The 19,572-nt window shown below is 45.3% G+C and overlaps 2 protein-coding genes across 2 annotated transcripts; one reads left to right on the forward strand and one right to left on the reverse strand.

The window, feature by feature from the left end:
* Positions 1-140: 140 nt before the first annotated feature.
* Positions 141-4,174, reverse strand: LOC6494732 (DNA replication factor Cdt1). The gene is made up of 3 exons (XM_001959730.4): positions 3,809-4,174; positions 3,045-3,706; positions 141-1,938 (listed from the first exon to the last, which is right to left on the reverse strand). The coding sequence occupies exons 1-3, from the start codon at positions 3,887-3,889 to the stop codon at positions 474-476; spliced, it is 2,208 nt and encodes a 735-aa protein (XP_001959766.1). The 5' UTR covers positions 3,890-4,174; the 3' UTR covers positions 141-473.
* On the forward strand, positions 2,009-9,441 carry LOC6495876 (SRSF protein kinase 1). The gene is given in 5 exon segments (XM_032451338.2): positions 2,009-2,226; positions 4,621-4,751; positions 5,012-5,645; positions 6,687-7,628; positions 7,689-9,441. Coding segments are annotated over 3 exon segments (3,075 nt in total). The 5' UTR covers positions 2,009-2,226; positions 4,621-4,751; positions 5,012-5,128; the 3' UTR covers positions 9,305-9,441.
* Positions 9,442-19,572: the final 10,131 nt, after the last annotated feature.

Genomic DNA, 19,572 nt, shown 5'->3' on the forward strand with positions numbered 1-19,572 from the left:
AAAATAACGTAGAGCTAGATGGCGCTGTTTTAGGGCTTAGAATTAAAGCCTTTAATTAACAAAATTATGTCCCGTTTATATTTTTGTTAGTAAAAATTAAAAAAAATATATCACACTTGGACTATAAAACACAAGCTTTGTAAATTCCAGCAAAAATATTTATTTATTCAACGTAATACAACATGAAAAATGCACCTATTTCTAAAATAATAAGAGTATAATAAACGATAGTCCAATTGTGATAATTAATAATTTTTGATAAGCGAATGTGATGAGTCCAATCCTGGAGAGTCAAAGGGCTTTGTTCTATAAGCAATGTCAGAAATCGGAAAGAGCTTAGCCTAGGATTTCTCCAACAATTTGGCTAGCGAATTAAACAAGTACTTAAAGATATAGCTGGATGTAGCCACAGGGTCAATGATCGACGGGTTCCCGCGTCCTGGTTACCTTTCCGGTTTAGTTGGCAGTGCGGCTTAATTGGTCTTCGCGTTGGCCAGGTTCTCCAGCTTTTCGATGATCTTGTTCATGTCCAAGTCCTTGGCCACCTTGAGGTACATGGTCTTACGCACCTCGTGGAAGGACGCCCAGCTGGGCAGTTCCTTGGCGAGGATCTTCAAGTGGGTCTCGATCTCCAGCGGCGTTAGGTTGGCCCGGAAGCTGTTTTGAATCTTTTTGATGACTATCTCTAGGGTGAGCACACCTTTCCGTTCGGTTACGAACACATTACGCAGGTGTCGCGCCAGTTCCGGCAGCCTGGAATACTTGGTGGCCTCCTGATCCTGCGAAGGACGCCTGGTCATTGCATCTAAAGCTTTGGCAGCTTGTTTGGCCCGGATCTTCTCAATCAGGGACTTAGGCAGACCCTTCAGAAGATTGGAAGTGGCATCCGGTGCGGTGCATTCCTTCACTGTGGGAGTTGCCGTTGCGGTTTGATCCTTGCTGGGTCCAGGGACTTCTTCTCTAGCTTTTGGATCTGGAATTCCCGGAGTTCCCTCAGTTCCTTTATCAACCTTTGTGGTTATTGATTCTGATTTTTGGCCTGCTTCTGCTGCCTTTTTATCCGCTTCTAACTTGGCCTCGTAGCGATCCATGGCCCTCTCCATTGGAGTGGCGCAGTTGAAGAGGTTCCTGGCAGTGGAAAGAATGTCCTTGGCTGAAGAGTACTTCTCCACATTTGGTGGCTGTGGTAGCGGCGCCAGCTCCACCTCCGGGCAGCTTTCCAGATCGAACTGTGGATGCCAACGTGTCAGCGCTTTTTCGATGATGATTGGCGGATCCTGGGAACGCAGGAACTGGTCATGCGCCCGCTTCACCCGATCGAGCAACAGGCTCTGGAAGCGCTGCATACGGGCTGTCATGACGTGCGGATTCATAGACGTCGACTGGGCCGACGTGAGCACATCGTCCTCGTTGATCTTGGACTTCGATCGCTGATCATGGGCTGTTTGCTCCTCGGGCAGCTGCTCCACATTGGGGGCGATTATCAGCTGGAAGTAGTCGGCCTTGGACACCGAACCAAAGTTTCGCATCTTCATCTGGCTAAGAACAAAGGCTTCCGGATAAATGTGCTTGATCTGCGCCAAGTGGGTTTCCGTGAAGTTCTTCCGCAGCATACGCTGCACAGCTGGCTTCAGCTTCTTAAACGTGATGCACTCCTTGCGGTTGTGGAACATGGCCACCACAGAGTCGAGTCCCTTGAAGACCTCCAGCAAGTGGCGATACTTGTAGGGGAGTGGAAGCTGTCCGGCACGCGAGGTTTCCACCAAACTGGCGTAGCGTTTGTAGGCCGGCACCTCCACCAACTTGACCGGAGATCCCTTCTTGGCCGGACTGAACAGCAGACGCTTGGACACGTCCGTGTGTCGGGGCGACATAAGCTCATGTTTGTCCGGAGTGGGTGGCGGCAACTTTGTGGGTGTCTTGAATGTTTTAAGTGGGCTGGAATGAACAGGAGAAACATATTAATCAAGCAGTCCATGTCAGTAGACTCAGTACTCGGTGTGGGCATCTAGTAAGCATTCACTTTTTAGGCCTTAGGTGTCGAAGGTTTAGGAATAGAATCAAAAATATTTTCCATTTTACTAGTGACATTCGGACCAGTTTTAATATAAAGAAGTGAAATTAAAAGTTCCAAAAAAGACTCTTTCTTAATTTTTGTACCCTTACTAGGAGATACTTAATTCGTTATGAAGCTACCATCCAGCAGCTGTTACTATTTTTAAGCAGGTAAGTAAACAAATAGTATATTCCATAAATGCTTGAAATATTTTATTCATGCGCTGACGGATGACATTCCGATGGCAGGAAGTTTTCTGATTCGAAAAGGTTCCTATACGATCCTGCCACCACCCAAAAATAGGTTCAAAAAACCGTTACGAAAAAAGGTTTCTACCTGGGTTGCGCGGATAGGATACACACACAGAGGGTATCCAGATATCAATGTGCATTCCCATGCAGTAGTTAAGATCCTTTTCGGGATAGAGAGGGATGGAAAGTGAGCCACCCCGAATGCGGGCTAGGAAATAAGCATTTTAAAGGGAAGGTCAGGCAAGATTGTAACGTCTCCGAAGGGTAAACATTGCTATACACACACACATTGACGCATTGGAATGGGGAGGGTCAGTCAAGTAGATGGGCATGTTGTACAGACGTCACGAATCAGCAGCAAATACACCGAATTGCTATACTCAAAGCCAAAACAGCCAGCGGTGACTCTTTGCTGGGAAATATGCAACTTCAGCAGAAGAGCGCTTGGCTTGACGGAGTCGGAGACGGAGACCCGGAGAGCGACCTCGATTGAGGCAGAACTGCAGCGGAATAGCAACTGCTGGCCTTTCGTTAATGATGTTACCCGGTTTTTTGTCACAGCCATGCCAAGCCAAGCCAAGCCATACTATGTGGTTTGTTTATGCCGATTCTAGGCCATAAGACCAGTCGAAATTGTTGTGGCAGGCACAAATCTCTATATGGTTACAAGACCGTTGTAGTTTTTTCAAAAGATTTTAAAGAAGAGCGGAAAAATATAGTTTAGAAATGAGGCTTACCTTGTTAGCACCTCCAGTTCGATGGTGTCAAACTCCTTGAGCTGTACAGCCATTCCCGATTTCGAGGGCGATGGTCCAGCTTCCTTAAGTCGACGATTGCGCTCCTCCTGCTCCTTGCGCTTCTGCTCCAGAGCTGCCTTTCGGGCCAGGACAGCTTTCAGTTCCTGCATCTTGGCGCTCCGTGAGATTTTGGTCTTCACCTCGTCAAAGGTGAGCTGGCGGCGCAGATCCTTGTCCGCCTTGATGGGCGAGGCATCCTTAAGGATCTGTTTGGTGGGTGTGCGCAGGCCGCGCGCTATGTTGTCCGCATTCTGTAGACTGGTGGCCGTAAAACTAATCTTCGGGGTCACTTCGCTGCCATGTTGAAGCTCATCCTCGTCCAGCTTGCTAGACTGGGTCTGTTTGCGGGGCGATAGGGTTCCCTTCTTGATGAACTGCACCAGCTTGGGTTGTTTAATGTTTGCCTCCAGTTTGCCCGAGGGCGCTGTCTTCTTTTTGCTTTCCTGTGGGGTGACGATCAGACGGACATTGCGCCCGGATCGGGTTCGCATGCCGCTGGCCACCGCCTTAAGGGTGTCTATGTCCACATCCTGGTCGGTGGGAGCTCCCGAGGGGGCGGGAGCCTGTGTGGGGGCGGGAGCATCGACCGGCTCCGCAAGGCGCTGCAAAAGGAAAGTCAATAGGCGTTACAAAATGGCTGCACTTTCAGAGAACGCACTCAAAGATACAAATGTATCTGGTCACGTTTTGGGACCAATTCTTACCCTGGTTTTGATGGCCGTGGCATCATCCAAAGCGGCACGCTTGCGATTGGTGAAAAATGCAGCTACCGAGGGCTGGGCCATTGCTTATATGCACAATTTTTTCCTATTTGTGATTGCAGTTTGGTTGTTTTTCTTCTTTTGGCACGTCGGCGGCTATTTTCTTTGGTGAGCGCTCACTGCACTTATTAGCGGGTTAGGGTTTTTTGTTAATTCTTTTATCAGTTACCACGTCGTGCCACCGCACTGCTCAAATTACAACTGGCCACGATTTTGGGTTGGCTTCTATTTCCCTCCAAAAACTAAAATTGCGCCAAAACGCCAATAGTGTTGCACAACTCTGAAACTGAAAACTAAGCAACACTGTTGTGTCAGCTGCTAGGATTCATTTGACAGTCTAGCAACACTTTTATACCAGCTGTTGGTTGACACATTTTCTAACACAGCTCTGACGCAGGGTTGATTTTTACGTAGAGTTTTTTCCACCTTGCGGATTTTGCTGGGCGCGTGTTTTTGCACGTTTCAGCCTGGATTAGCGGAACGCTACTCGCTCCAAATTGTGATGCGATCTGACTAGTCCACGGCCAGTTGGTAAAACAATGTAAGTAGCGGGCGAACTTTTTCCTGGGGCATTGCCAGTCCGATTTGCGGAGTGAAAAAATGCCAAACTGCGGCAATAGGAGAGAGCGAGGTGGCGCTACCCACTCGAGAGCGAGCGAGATGGCTGGCGTTTGTTAGAGATGACACTTTTTTGGCCTATCCAACAGTTCTATTTTCGATAACTGTGCAAAATTGTTTGATTTTTTTTTCCTTAGGTGAAATTTCCGTGAAAAAGAGACACGATAGTCAAGCAACACTGGAGAGCGGAACCTTTGGCCATATTTTCGTACAATTCGTTACACATTTTCGTACAGCCACCAAGTTCTCGAGCAAGCTGAGCCCCCAGGCAAGTAGACCCAATATCTGTGTTGTTGTTGTTTTTGTGTCCAGTCGCTGTGTTGTTGGTGTTGTTTTTGTGGTACCCCAGCTTGCGCACTCACAAAAACAAAAACAACAAATAAAACATGGAGACAAGCGTGAAACCTCGTACATTGCCTTATTGAGATTTTGTGCCTGCTCTTCTCCCTTCCCCCACTCTCAACTCATTCTCCTCTTCCCATTTTGTCTCTTTTCTCCCACCTCTTCAAACGCGCTCCCCCACAACAGCTGTTACACCTGGTGGGGAAACAGACAGAAACCCGAATAGAATAGAATAGAAGCCACAGTCGCCGTCGCAACAGAAGTACCAGTAGGAGAAGCCGAAGCAGAAGCAGCCGCCGCAGCATGAACTCGAAGGCTGACGTCAACCGCCGCGTTCTGACCATTCAGGCGAAGAAGAAGCGTCAAAGGAACAACAAGAAGCGGGGCAAGCAGAACGGGAATGCATCGCAGGAACAGCCACAGCAGCCGAATCCCAATCCAAATTCTGGGCCATCAGCACCGGATAATGCTAATAATAGCCATGTAGAAGTGCAGCATTCGGGCAGTGCCGGGAATAAACCCAATGTTAGCACAAAAGCAAGCACGTCCTTCAGCAAGGCCACGGGAAATGTTTCGACTTCGAGTGGTGGTTCTGTCAGCACGTCGGACCAATACCAGCCCCCCGCGCCGCCGCCAAAAGCCAACCAGAAGCAGCAGAAACAGAATCAGCAGCAACAACAGCAGCAGCAGCAGCCGCCGCGAAGCTCCTCCAATGAGTCTTACGAATCGGAGCTGGCCAGCGAGAACGAGGAGCAGGAGCTGAAGGAGGACTATTGCAAGGGTGGCTACCACCCCGTCAACATCGGTGACCTGTTTCAGGGTAAGGCACCTGTTTGCACCCCATTCCACCAAATACGTGTTTATTTCCTCATTGTGTCCGACCCAACAACTAACCTCCAACTCATTTTCGCTTGTTGGCCATATTGGCATTTCAAGCACGGCCTCCGCCCCAAAAATCCGACAAAAAGCCAACAACAACAGGTTGCCAAAGGCGCACAGATAAATCGAACCCTCTGGATGCGTGCCAGAGACGGTTGTTTGTGTGCTCACTCCGGGGGGATTTTGGCCCACCCCCAGGGCGCAAGGGTTGCTCGTTTTTTTTATGTTTTTGTTTTGGGGATGGCGACGACGACGTCTGTGTTGTGGTGACGACAACAATGGTAACAGTGAAATGGGGGCTGTGTCACCTCCGACGATGTCGCCAGCCCCCCCAGCTTGCATTTCCTTTAGCCCCCTTCTCCCAGCTATCCTATCCGTTTGGGTGGTGCCAGCGGCCAGCTGCCAGCTTTCCGCATTCCAAGTGCACACCATTTGTAGGCTCAGAAGCTCGGGCGAAAGAAAGTCCAAATGGCAATCGCTTGGCAGCGATAACAGGCGGCCTGATAGCGTTAGAACGAAGCTTAACAAATCGGTAGATAGTGTATTCGAGCGAAAGTTTCTCACCTTTGTTATTTGCTGATGAAGACGAGGGATGAAATCTGTTGCCAGATTATTGAGATTATTATTAAAAACTATTCTGAGATACTTTTATACAAAATAGTAAAATATAAAGGGGTGGAGTCATATTTGAAATAATTCCTTAACCAATCTCTTGGGCTTAACCCTGAATCATGCATCCATGCACCCATGCACAATGAACACTCCACTGCATTCATTCGGCGATTTTAATTGAATTCAATCGGAGAGCAACCGGAGCTGTCTGTTGGGTCAGTCTCGTTGTGACAGTGATGCGATTAAAATGGATTTATTGCCAGCCGAGGCAAACATTTGTGATTTCATCTACCTAAGTGGTTCTGACTCTTCCCTTTTTAGCAACGCCCACTCTTTGAAACAGTGAGATTAAAGCTATTTTTGATTCTAGGTCGCTATCATGTCATCCGAAAACTGGGCTGGGGTCACTTCTCGACCGTTTGGCTATGCTGGGACCTGCAGCAGGAGCGCTATGTGGCCATCAAGATTGTCAAGTCTGCACCGCACTTTGCCGAAACGGCCAAGGACGAGATCAAAATACTCAGGACGGTGCGCGAAACAGATCCGTCGAATCCAAGGCGCCAGAAAACTGTCCAGATGCTGGACGATTTCAAGATAACTGGTGTTAATGGCACGCATATTTGTATGGTGTTCGAGGTGCTCGGCGACAACTTGTTGAAGCTTATCCGGAAGTCGAACTATCGCGGTATTCCGCTGAACAACGTGAAGACCATCACTCGACAGGTGCTCGAGGGTCTGGACTACTTGCACACATGCTGCAAGATCATCCACACGGACATCAAGCCCGAGAATGTGCTGCTGTGCGTCGACGAGCCCCATGTCCGCTCCCTGGCCACCGAAGCCACCCAGCTGTACTGCATGAACTCCAAGATGTACCCCTCGCTGGTCAGCCGGGCGCCCAAGGAGTACCGTGAGCCACCCATCACCGGCAAGATGAGCAAAAATCGCAAGAAGAAGCTCAAGAAAAAGGCCAAGAGGCGCATGGAGCTGTTCAAGAAGCAGCGTGACTATCTGGAGCAGACAGGAGGCCAGGGCCAGGTCGAGGGGATGGATGGTGAGGAGCAGACCGACTTTGGCGTTAATCACAATGCGGTGCAGAATGGTGATGGTGGAGCCTCCGATGCGGATGGCGCCTCCGATGTGGAAGTCAAGAAAGAGCCGGTTCCGTTTGAGGACGAGGAGGAGACTGAGGCTGCTGGCCAGCCTGTGGTGGCCAAGGAGCAACAAGAGCGACAGACTGGTGGACAGGAGCAGCAGCCACCGTCGGAGAGCACTGAGAAGGCCAAAAAGAAGAAGAAAAAGAAGAACAAGAGTGAGTTTTCATAATCATTGATCCTTTGCAGGACTTATTTTAATAATTTTTGTTTTCTAGACAAGGGAAATCAATCGCAAGGTCAGCAGCAGGGCTCTCAGATGGAGAATTCTGCGAGCAGCGGCGACAATAGCAATGCGCTCAAGAGCCACCAGACCAACGGCAGCAGCAGCATCAGCAACTCCAACAGCAACTCCATTAGCAACTCGAGCGGTACTGTAAAGGGACAATCAAATGGCAAGAAGATGCCGCAGCAATCCAAGAAGGAGAAACAGAAGCAGCAGCACCAGCAACTGAATAACAACACAAGTTCGAAGCCCAACTCGAACAGCATTTCGAAAATCTCAAGTGAGTCTGTGGACAACTCTTCGTGGTGCAACGGACCGTATTCAGAGCCACTGTTACCACCACCTCCGCCACCGCCACAAGCTAAGCATCGTCCCAAGCGTGATCCGGCGCTGGAGGAGTGCTCGGTGGATGTGAAGATCGCCGATCTGGGCAATGCCTGCTGGGTGGACAAGCACTTCACTGAGGACATCCAGACGCGACAGTACCGCTCCCTGGAGGTGATCCTTGGCTCCGGCTACGACACTTCAGCGGACATCTGGAGCACTGCGTGCATGGTCTTCGAGCTCGCCACCGGCGACTATCTGTTTGAACCGCACTCTGGCGACAACTACTCCCGCGACGAGGACCATCTGGCGCACATCATTGAGTTGCTGGGTCCCATTCCACGGCGCATCGTGTTCCGGGGCACCTACGCGCAGCAATCGTTCAACCGCGAAGGTGAGTTGCGGAACATTACCGGCCTGAAGCCCTGGGGCCTGATGGACGTGCTGCTGGAGAAGTACGAGTGGTCCCACAGCGATGCCGAGTCGTTCGCATCGTTCCTCAAGCCCATGCTGGAGTTTGATCCGGCCAAGCGGGCCACCGCCGCGGAGTGTTTGCAGCACCCGTGGCTTAGATAAGATACGATGCAGCCTGGTTGTTGGCTGCGCGCCACCCAGCCAGCAGTAGGAGCAGAGGTAGTGGCGGGACGAAAAGCATCGGGAACAAGAGCGGCAAGAGGAACATTATCGGAAACGGCATTTGTTGAGGCTTCGGCTTCGGTGGCCACACTGGCGTCCATTTCATCAATTGCATCTACATCGGCGGCAGCAATGGCGGCGCTGAAGGCGCGTCCGTATCTGGTGCCGCCTTTCGCGGCCACAGCATCCGCTCCTCCAACACCCCAACCGCATATAACCAGTACTACGTCCATGGCGTGCACTGCGCCAGCAACGCCCACAAGACGTCGCCTCGCCAACGAATCCGTGGAGATGGTGGAGGCTGATTTCGATATTGCCGAGTTGGAGGAGATGGTCGAAGCTCCGCCCCATACCAAGACCAAGTCGCATCGATTCTTCTGGCGAAAGGCGCTGCGACGTGTCTTCCGGCGCCGCAAGTGACATCAGTTGAGGCGCCGCCGGCAGGATCTACCCCGATGGCACCGTCCCGTTACCGCCCACCGTCGCTGTAGGCGCCGCAGCCTGGCCGACCGGGTGCGACGGGTGTGTGCCTGTTGCGCCTACGGCCAGGTCCTGTTGCGTGCCGCTCGCGTGGCCCTGCTCAGCTGCATCCGCTGGCGAACGCGTGGCAACATCCGTAACAACAACTTTTACTTCAGAAATCACTAGAATCGCAGCCATCAGCCAGCTGAAACACACAACAATCAGTCTATTTGTCTAATATCTCCCTTCTCCAGACACTAGAGCTACGTTTAATGTTAACATCCATTCGATTTAGTTTTATATACGCGCCAGCACTTAATTTATTTCCTGTGTTTTACATCGACAATTAGACTATTTTCGTTGCCTACATATGAAATTATAAAACGTATTACCGCCTAACCGAACACTTCCCCCCGAATCCTGTAAATAGGGTCACTAGTGCTCGACCCCATTCAGCTAAAACGAAGCATACAAGTTATAGAGCGAAAAACTTAAGTAATAACAATACAAAATCGAAAGCGAGCGATTTGAAGGAGCGAATTAGAAGCCTATTTATACATAGGGTTATATCTGTTACTGTACATTTAGCCAAGAGGCGAAAATCGGCAAATATATACATTTATAGCGTACATAGTTAAATGAACTGGAACTGGAACTGGAGCCCAATCGACCGGATGGCTTTTTTATTAGCATATGTGAAATGTACATGGATGCAGAACATGAATTTGAGCTGAACATTACAATAATGAGAACGTAGTTAATTAGTTAACCCTCGGCTTAGTGATCGACTTGAAGAAAAAAAAAATCAATTTAAAGAGAAATGAAATTAGTAATCGTAATGCCGTAACCGGTAACCTCAAGTAGGAGAGCAGCATACGCACTACCAGAAACAGCCACAAGTGAAACCAATCCTTAATAACTAATCGGTCTTAGTAAAAGAAATAATTAATTGTAGCCGCCACAACAAAGTATTGTTCAATATTAAATACTAGCGCAAGTGCAAAATAATTACAGCAATATCGGGTAGAAAATTATTAAATACACAGTGACACTAGACGCAATCTTCAATTTGGCACATTTATCAAATACTAGAGCCACACAAAATTTATGGAACTTCTCATGACCATACACTTTTTAAACAAAAATAAATACAAATACCTAAAGGCCACTTTAGTTAAGGCTAGATCTAAATGCGATTTATCTGTAGACTCGATTCGAGCAAGTTGTAGGGAAGCTAGGAGAGGGATTATCAGAAAAGGAAGAAGGCCAGGCAGGAGGGTGCATTGTCCTTTTGCCAAAATTTGCATGGCAGGGGATGGGTGGTTTGTGTGAATTATTGACTACTATATACAGTACAGTGCATACATAAACATATATATGGATAAGTGGCCTTATTAATTCGGTTCTCCGCACCAAAACACCAACACACCACCACACCAAGCACCATTACCACATACGTACATACACCCAAAACCACACTTTATACACACTCGAAAACACACAGAAACTAATTAATCCCCAGCCATTCGCAATACGAAAGCTAATTGAAAAACACCTCAAACTATATGATATGAAGCATTAGGTATGAATATTATTGTAATCTGTGGCGCAGACATTGTATTGTAACTAAACAACGGCCCAGAAAGCAAGCCGATATCAGTGGTAAATTAAACTAAAAGTGTCCAGGCTTAGGAGACGGTTCTATAAGTAGTAGCCCAGCAATCGATCTACAAGTGTTGTCACCAAGTTAATCATAATCGCGAATTCAGATAGTTCTTCGGCAGGCCGATGTCTCGATAATACTTACGCATATACTCTTTGAAAATCGCCTATACTTCCAATCAGAAGATATCACAAGTGAAAAGCAGGAGTTTGAAACAAATAAATGGATCTATTCCACGCGATATAGAACCAGAATCAGGAACCCAGCTGCCGAATTGCAATTCCAATATGTTCTCACGCTTTCAAAGAGTATAATTATGAATTATACGATACGATACATAATTTATTGATGTAGTTATAAACAAAATAAACAACAAATTACACAAATTGGAAAACAATCGATAGTGTTTCTTTCAGCATCCGTCCAGCCAGCAGAATCTATCTTTTGGCCATAAATTGTAGCCAGCTTTGGAGGGCCGGCAAAGGATTGAGATACACATGGCAGTATGCTGGCAATTTATGGCCACATAAAAATCACAAAGCAGCCAAGTTCTAACGGATGGTGCGGAAACTTTCGCTGGCCAGGACACTCCTATCCTGGACTGCTGGTCGACCTTCGTCCAGCTCACATTAATTCCATGTTATATCCTCTGTACTGGAATGCATCACGTCTGTTTGTCAATGGCTCGAAATTGAATTTTATCTGCCATCCACGTGCACCCAAATGTCTAACCAAAAGCAATGGCCACTCGTTAAATGCTATGCACATATTTGTATCTTTGTATCTGGATCTGGGAAATGCCCAACGCTCAGGTGCACACGGTCGCATACGTGGGGCATGATAGTATTCCACCTGCCGCCGCCAGATTGTGTGGAGAAAAGAGGACTGCTCTCAGTGGCATCCGGCGAAAGTTGGGATGCCTCCTCGCCTCTGTTTGCCTTTTGCCAAGAGTTGGCCAAGAATCTGGGGGCTCCCGGGAATCGATCTAAGACAAATTCGAGGAGCTCACTTTGCACACACAAATGGCTCCTGGTATTTGGTTTATTGTTTGCCAAAGTTTCACCAAAGTGAAAAGTATTTTCCGGCTAAGCGGGGGATCAAAGTGGGATAGCGCAGAAAAATGATGCAATTCATCCGAGGTGGTAAGCAAAGAACGAAAGTCGAGATTGGGTGTTAGTTTACTCACTTTGTTCTTTGGTTTAATATGAAGAACATCTATTTTCTTATTCTATTAAATCTATTTTTTATATATAATAATCATCTATGAACCATCTATTCTGATATCATTAACATTTCCCATCCCAAAAAGACCAAATTAGCCATTTAATATTATTATTCCATTACAGCCCACTCCCACGCTGAAGAGTCTGAATTCTTTCGAGTTCATTTCAAATGAATTAAACATTTTCCTGTTACTTCTGAACTTGCAAATACTTTAAAAGCCCTCACAGTTGAGTTGAATCGTTTGGGAACGGGCATTCAATTTCATTTGCTGGAGAGTTTGGCCACAAGGCCCGATTTCAATGCGTATGCTAACGAGACGAGGACCCGCAGACTGGCAGCCTAGCAGCCAGTCCCTGCTCCTGCTCCTGTTCCTGCCTACCCGACCTTGTCCGCCCACCCACATTTCGAATCTGGATTTGCTTATAAATGTCCAACAAATGACAAACTTGACAAACAGGAGGACAGACGGAGCAAAGTTTTCAGTTATTTTTTTGCATGGCTCGAACCCAAACTCAAAACCGTTAAGGAAACTGGCAAAGAAAAACTCTTCAGACAACTCGGTCCGAAGTTTTTTGGAGCGTTAGAATAAACCCAAACAATTGTGTGTCCTAGTCCGTGATGATCGATATTTGTCACACCCATACAAACAAATACAAGGATACAAGGGACAAACGACAAAGGGAACTTTTAAAAGGTCCTTTTTGTAGATGCGGCGAAGCGCAAACGATTATTCAATTTGCACTCGGTGTATCTGAGCCTGCGAACTCCAAGTGAAACGTTTAGCGTCACCGACCGACCCCAATACCCCTCTATCCTTTGCCCCATCCCCGTCCCCCTCCGCCCCACCCAACAGCACCCCCCTTGCCCAAATTGTTGTGCACTTTCAAATGTCCTTGTTGAAAATGCCACCGAGTGGCACACTGATGACATTAAGTAGCTGTCGGGTTGGTCAGGATTAGATAGCAAAAGTGCCTGATGTTAGTTTAAAGTAGATAAACAAAAGCGGATTCTCCCCGGCTGCTCTGGTTGCCCCGGTGCCCCTTATCCTTTTTTGTCCTGTCAAGCTTTCCATTGTTGTGCCTCGGGTTTGTGTTGGCGAATGTGCTTACACTTCAAGAAAACCTTACAATAGATTAAGTTACTCTCAATATAATTGTAACTTTAGTTCTTTTTATAATAAATAAGACTTGGATGTCCTTGAAAATATATTCAAAATCAAAGTAGAAACCACCATTTTTGTCCAGTGTATTGGCCGGGCAATATGGTTATGCCGTAGCTTTTGTCAACCGTGATTCCTTCTTTTCAAAGAGATTAACCTTACCTTTCAGTTAGCACTGATTATTAGAATACCAAGAATGAGAATTCCCTGATTTGTAACTTATTTCTGATTAAAATAATAAGAGGGCTGTCTGGGCAGAAGGGATTCCTCTATCAAAGCATTTAACTTGAGCTATAGGAGCTACTGTCAGGATGAGTACTGTCAGGATGCACTTTCACCTGCAGGCTCTTTGCTCCAGGAGTGGAACTTTATTTGCATACATGTTACCTATTTAGCACCTGTTCCCTCTCTTTAAAACTGAGCAACCACTTGTGGGTAAAAATTTGTATTTTCGTTTCAGTTTCGGACTCCGAATCGTGGCAACTAAAGAGCATACTCTTTGACCCACTGTACGGCGTTCTCTTAAGTGGGGAAAGCACTTTTAATTTCATTCTAAAGGAGTTGTTTGTTATTCGGTTTAGCGTCCAAATGCTCCAAGGAGATGCCCCCACAACTTTGCACAACTGAAAGGGAAAACTTTCCATTTACCGACTGCGGGAACTTTAATTTCAGGTCCCGTGGAATCTCCACAACTTGACTCCTGCAGTGGAGGGATCCAGAGCCACTCCATAGCTGGTTCGGGAAGCGGGAAAGTTTTCTCGTTCAACACAGTCTCTGTAAATATTAAATTTTTGGGGGAAAGTGGACTTAATTAAAATCTATGTGCTCTGGCCTGGATGGCTATAAACTGTTTTTGCGGAGCAAACAGTAAACCTCAATGGAGGGAGGGTGGTGGTCGAGTGGGTCAAAGGACACTCGGCAAGGCAAACAACAGTCCCAAAGAAATTCCCGCTTGAAATGGCAAAATGAGAATGATACCCAGATATCCGAGTTATGTGGATGAAATGATGGTACTCGAATGTGAAATATTTCCAATACAAACACAGAGTTCTGCCCAAGCAGGACAGAAACGGATAAACAGACAGAATCGCATTTATTATATGTCGCTGGCAATGAATCCCCTAAGGAAATGGTCAGGTCCTGCCATCATAAATTTATGAAATGCATTTTCAAAGCGTCTAATAATTGTACAATGACAATGGCGGGCTTGTGCGGAGGGATAATAAAATCGAATGTCAATTGAATTTGCCGAAATCAAAAGGGAAATAAACGATGGCCACTTGATTAAATTTATATTTCTCTTGTCCGGCTTCCCTTTACAACTGTCAGACACACATCCAATCTTCCTGTTATGAAATGTGTTAGGATGGGAAGCCTTCTCACCAGTAGTTATGTCCTTTGTTCTACTGCCATTTATTTTGCCATCGAAGCTCAATATTTACTTTGGCTTTTCCCCAAAAAAAAAAAGGCGGCAAAGCCAAGAACGTGAACACGGCCTAAACAAACAAAAAGTTAACAGTTTAAAGTTCCCATTGGTGCGATCAGATACCCTCCTGTTTAAGGTTAAAAATAACTGCCATTTCACGGGAATCGCAAACAAGGTTTATGATTAACATTTCTTTATTTTTAGTAATCCCATTTCAGAGCTACACAGACAGAGGTTGAATTAATTCCAAGCTCTTAAAATAAACTGGTTAGCTGCCCATGGCTTCTGTGTTTAGTAATTGTTAGCAGTTTGTGGCAACGAGCAAAATTGCCTTTTAATTGCATAATGTTTTTCTTTCTTTTTTTCTAACTAAAATATTTGCACTTGAAATTGCCAAGCACCCCCTACACACGCGTCCTCTTAGTTTCCGTGAGTGCTGGTGTGTTTTAGTGTGTGTTGGCTTACTCCCCTCGTGTATGCGTGTATGTGTCTCCCCGTCAAAGGCCACCGCCGCCCACAAATCCCCAGCCTGCGACCTTGAAACTGTTATATCTGCTCATACAGACACATATAACGTTTCAATTCTATGCGTCTGGAAAGTGCAGTGAAAAAAAGGATTTAAAGGATCTCTTAAAGGATTTATTTATTTTTCTTAAAAGTATATCCTATCTTTTATCTCATCCTTTAATAGCTATTATATATATTTATTATAAAACCATCTTTAAATCTTAAATACTTTTCTTTTTGTATTTTTGGAAGTCTGTGTGGGTGCTGTGACGTGGGTGGGGTGTGTGGCAGTGTGTGTGCTTGTGGTCTGACAGTTGAACTGTCTGCCGGCTCCAGTTCGACTGTTTGCATTTGACATTTTCAATTTGCATGACAGTTGCCCGAGTACGGACTTTGGCAGCTGCCCAGCCTCAACCGTTCAATTTGTCACGTAGAAATCCCGTCGGTGTGGCCGGGGGTGCTACGGATTTTGGTTAACACTTCACGTACGCCGCTTATATTTACCCAAGATCTGTTATACACAGGGCAACAAGACGCCTTACTAATTACCTTACCCCCCAGCCCTCGCTAGATGTAGATTTTATCCTGATGAAATAAAATGTCTTTGTAAATTATCTTGAAGAGTCAACCCGTGTAGCACGCGAACTAAATTTCCAGACTTTTTGCGGTGGGAGCTAGGAGGGAAGAAACTTTCCGGCTGGCTAATTGATGAGCCAGGACCTTTAGGAAATTCTTTTCGATACGGCTCTGTTTTTTTGGGGAGGTCTGAAAATTAATTTAATCAGGACCACGAGCTTGTTAACTGTTGGGGGGGCTTGGAATGGAATTTTCAAGAGGTCATTGAGATATTTAAAGAGTCTATTTATTTAAACACGAAAGCATTCGGGCAAGTATTACATTATTTTAATTTCGTGGCTGTTGAAATAACTAAATATTTATCTAAAGTATGATGTTTAATTTCTACATCATAGCCTCCTGCATTTAATTAAAAGCTTTTTAAAGTAAACACATAGTGTGCATTTAACATAATATTTGAAAAATGAAAATTTTATTAGTTGATGGCCAGGAACTTCAATAAATAATGTCATAATGAAGTAAAGAGTATTTAAAATTTATGATTGAAATTTTGGCGGCTTTAAAATGAAACTTTTTGGGCCAACATTTTGTTGCCAATAGTTTAAGCTTTTAATGGAAGAAACGTGTTTACTTTTGGTTTTTGTTCTCGGCCCGCAATCATCATGTTTTTTTTTTATGGTTTTATGATATTTATAAGCTGATCTCCATCACCCTACATCCTCCATCCCCCATCCCACCATTATTTCCTTCATTTTTCCTGGTTTTATAGCCGAAAGTATGCCGCATTTGTCGGTTACTTTTTTGCGCAACCGGAAATTGCCGGAACTTGGTGCTGGCACCTGACAATTATACCCATAACGGTGGCCGTGTGTGTGTGTATAAGTGTTGCTGGGCAATTATTTACCGCCGCCATTTTGGCACATGTCCCTGACTTTTATAAGGGTTGCTAATGGCGTTGGCGGATATAAATCAATTTCGGGCCAATCCAAAATATACAAACACATCGTAAGCCATTTTCAACATTAGATTAGAGTAAACTTTCCATTCACCAATTTTTGGATGAATTAATTCAAAAAATGTCCATAGAAGTCTCAATTCAATGCAGTTGCTTTTTGATAACCTTTGAACCGGAAATGCCAACCAACATACCTTTGTGTATTTGGGTTATTATTTTGCTGACCATGGACTCAGTGGAGCTTAAAATTTTGAGAGGGCTGCCAGCTCGACACGAATGTGTCAGAATTTGACAAATTTGTGTGAATTTCTCCTTTGGTTCCTTGGGCATTGGCTTTGGCTCGTGCTTTGTTTGCAATTTTTTTTTGTCATAAGCTTTCTGCTGAGTTCCGTGCCCGGTGCGCATACATTTTTTTATTGACATTTATTTGTTTGCCTTTGTGTGGGTCGCTCTAGTTGGCCGTATGTCAATGCACCATTAAGAATTCCCTTTTGGCCCTCGAGCAATCGATTTCCATTGTGGAGCCAAAGGTTCTGCACAAGAAAATAACCCTTACACCTCATATCATAAACCATCATATATATTTCATACACCTTGTTATTAAAAGGGTGGTGCTTGGGGGTTGGCCCTAAATCCTTTCGCATTCCCCTGTAAGACTCATATTGATTTCCGGAATTTATGTTTTATGCTCAGTGTAGTTTCAATTGTGGAGCTGACTACTTTTCTGACTCTTTTCTGCTTTCTTCACCCTTTGTGTGTATGTTGATTTACATATTTTGCTTTCTCTGTGGGCTTAAGTGGATTTATGGAATTCTGGGTTCCTGGGTGGCTGGCTTTCCGCCTTTTGCATTGAGGACCTCTTACAACCTTAGGGTGTGGCTTCCATTTCTCGATACGATTGCAATCCATTCTTTTCTTTCTTCCCCACATCCGCTCTCCCCACGTCCCTGCCACTTGTTGCATTCCGTACTTACATAAATATCCCAGTATTTAGTTTCCTTTCGTATTTACTGTGCAAATGGCGAACCATTTCCGTTCGCTGTAGCCTGTCTGGTGCCACAACTAATTGAGATGGCAACGCGTTGGCGGAAATGTCACTCTAGTTTTCGGGCCCTGGTCTGGGGGAAAAGAAAGAAAGCAAATTGTTTGCCCAATGCCGCAGCAGAAGAAGCCATCAAAAATGTAAATATATAATGGCCAGAGACCAAGACTTGAGCAAGACATTGGTTCTGGCGCTTCTTTCCCGGAATAGACAAGACCAGACAACCGACGTGGGCAAGGTTAGCCAGCCGGGTTTGTGGCGAAAAAGGTTCGTGGCGGTTGTTGTTTAAGTGGAGCGCCAATGAATTAAATATAACCCAGCCAAGTCATTCTAAAATGTATGCGCTACAAGCTTTTCGCTTGATTGCCATTCCCCCGGCTTTTTTCTGGCCCCTCTTCCTTCGACCTCCCTCGCCCAATCCTGGCTGTGTCCTTGCCGAATGAAACTTCGATTTACATTTCAACTGCAGCCACGGACGAGGAGTGCCTGACGTAACCTGCTTACGTAGTAAATACCAACAAAAACAGTCCAAATTCGATAAGTAGAACGTACTAAATAGGTAGGTGTTTAGGTTTGAGGAAAGGATATTGTAAACATGAATACCATAGCTTAGTTTGTATTTCATCCTGTTTGCTAAGTTAAGTAATCCATTCTGTAGAGTTTTTCCTGTATCTGGCAGAGCTACTTTTTTGGAGGGTGTTGATGTTAATAATTCACATCAACATGAAATGGCAAAGTCCTGTTTGACTTGCATATTCCTGCTTGGTTTTACATCCTTTGCCCCAACTGACCTGAGCTTTGATCAAATGCCTTTTGTTGGTGTTTCACAGAACCACGAACTAACTATGAGTTTTGTTGACAGTTCAATTCACTGCTTTTGACACATTTATTTGTTGGACAAACTTAATTTTTGCCTCTCAATTTTAGGGTTGATATTTGCAAAATTCTTTATAAAATATTTCGTTTCAAGCTGCCTGGCCTGCCTGCTTCTGTTATTGATTTCTACTACCCTGTGGGATACATGTATGCCCTGCAGGCAATGAATACAGATACCAACTGATAGATATAATCCCGATTACATCACAAATGCCATTTAATACACGGACGAGCAGGTGGACAGCCAGGCTATTTGTTAATTGTCCAAATGTTTACACACGAGCAGCAAGTATCCGACTAAAGTTTTGTTATTCCAATATGCATAGTGTTTCGTAGGCGGACAGACACCCGTATACGTATTGCCGCCCGATCCCGAGCCCCATGTCCAAACTGTCCATGTTCGGATGTCGAAAAACCCATTCGCCTGGGCGGTCCTCTATTCAATTCCATTGCTCCGTATGTCCTGCATATTAAAAGAGTCGCGTAAATAAATAAGCATATTCAATTTTGTATGGAACGTGAACGGTATCGAAATGTTTAACAAAACACGTAATACGTGACCGTGCAGAAATGGCCATTGGAACAGAAGCTAAAATAGGAAAAACACACCAAAAAAACTGGGTTAAAATAATTTTTTTTCTAAATCTATTAGATTCTATACACACCACTTTATACAAACAATTATTGCAATGAGGTATGAGATAAATGTTACTAAACATTTATAGAGAAAAAAGCTAAAGCATTAATGTGGCAGGCTTTTACTCTTCTCATCCTTCTGAATATCAAATATTATTTCCTAGGAATTTTATTTCTTGTGTAAAAGCCACATCTAAAGCTTTTGGCAAGTTTCTAATGCGGTTTGACACTTTCCCAGAAGCTAAATGTGGCCATTATGGCCTCAAGTGTTTGATTTAGAAGGAGCTGCTGCACTGCAGCTCGGTCATTATGATATACTTGGCCATCTTCTCGTCTGAATTATTTACTTAATTGGCCCCCAAAGACGGACGAGTACATATCAAATGTCAG

Source organism: Drosophila ananassae, chromosome 3L (genome assembly GCF_017639315.1).
Source record: "Drosophila ananassae strain 14024-0371.13 chromosome 3L, ASM1763931v2, whole genome shotgun sequence".
In the NCBI taxonomy this organism is placed as follows: Eukaryota; Metazoa; Arthropoda; class Insecta; order Diptera; family Drosophilidae; genus Drosophila; species Drosophila ananassae.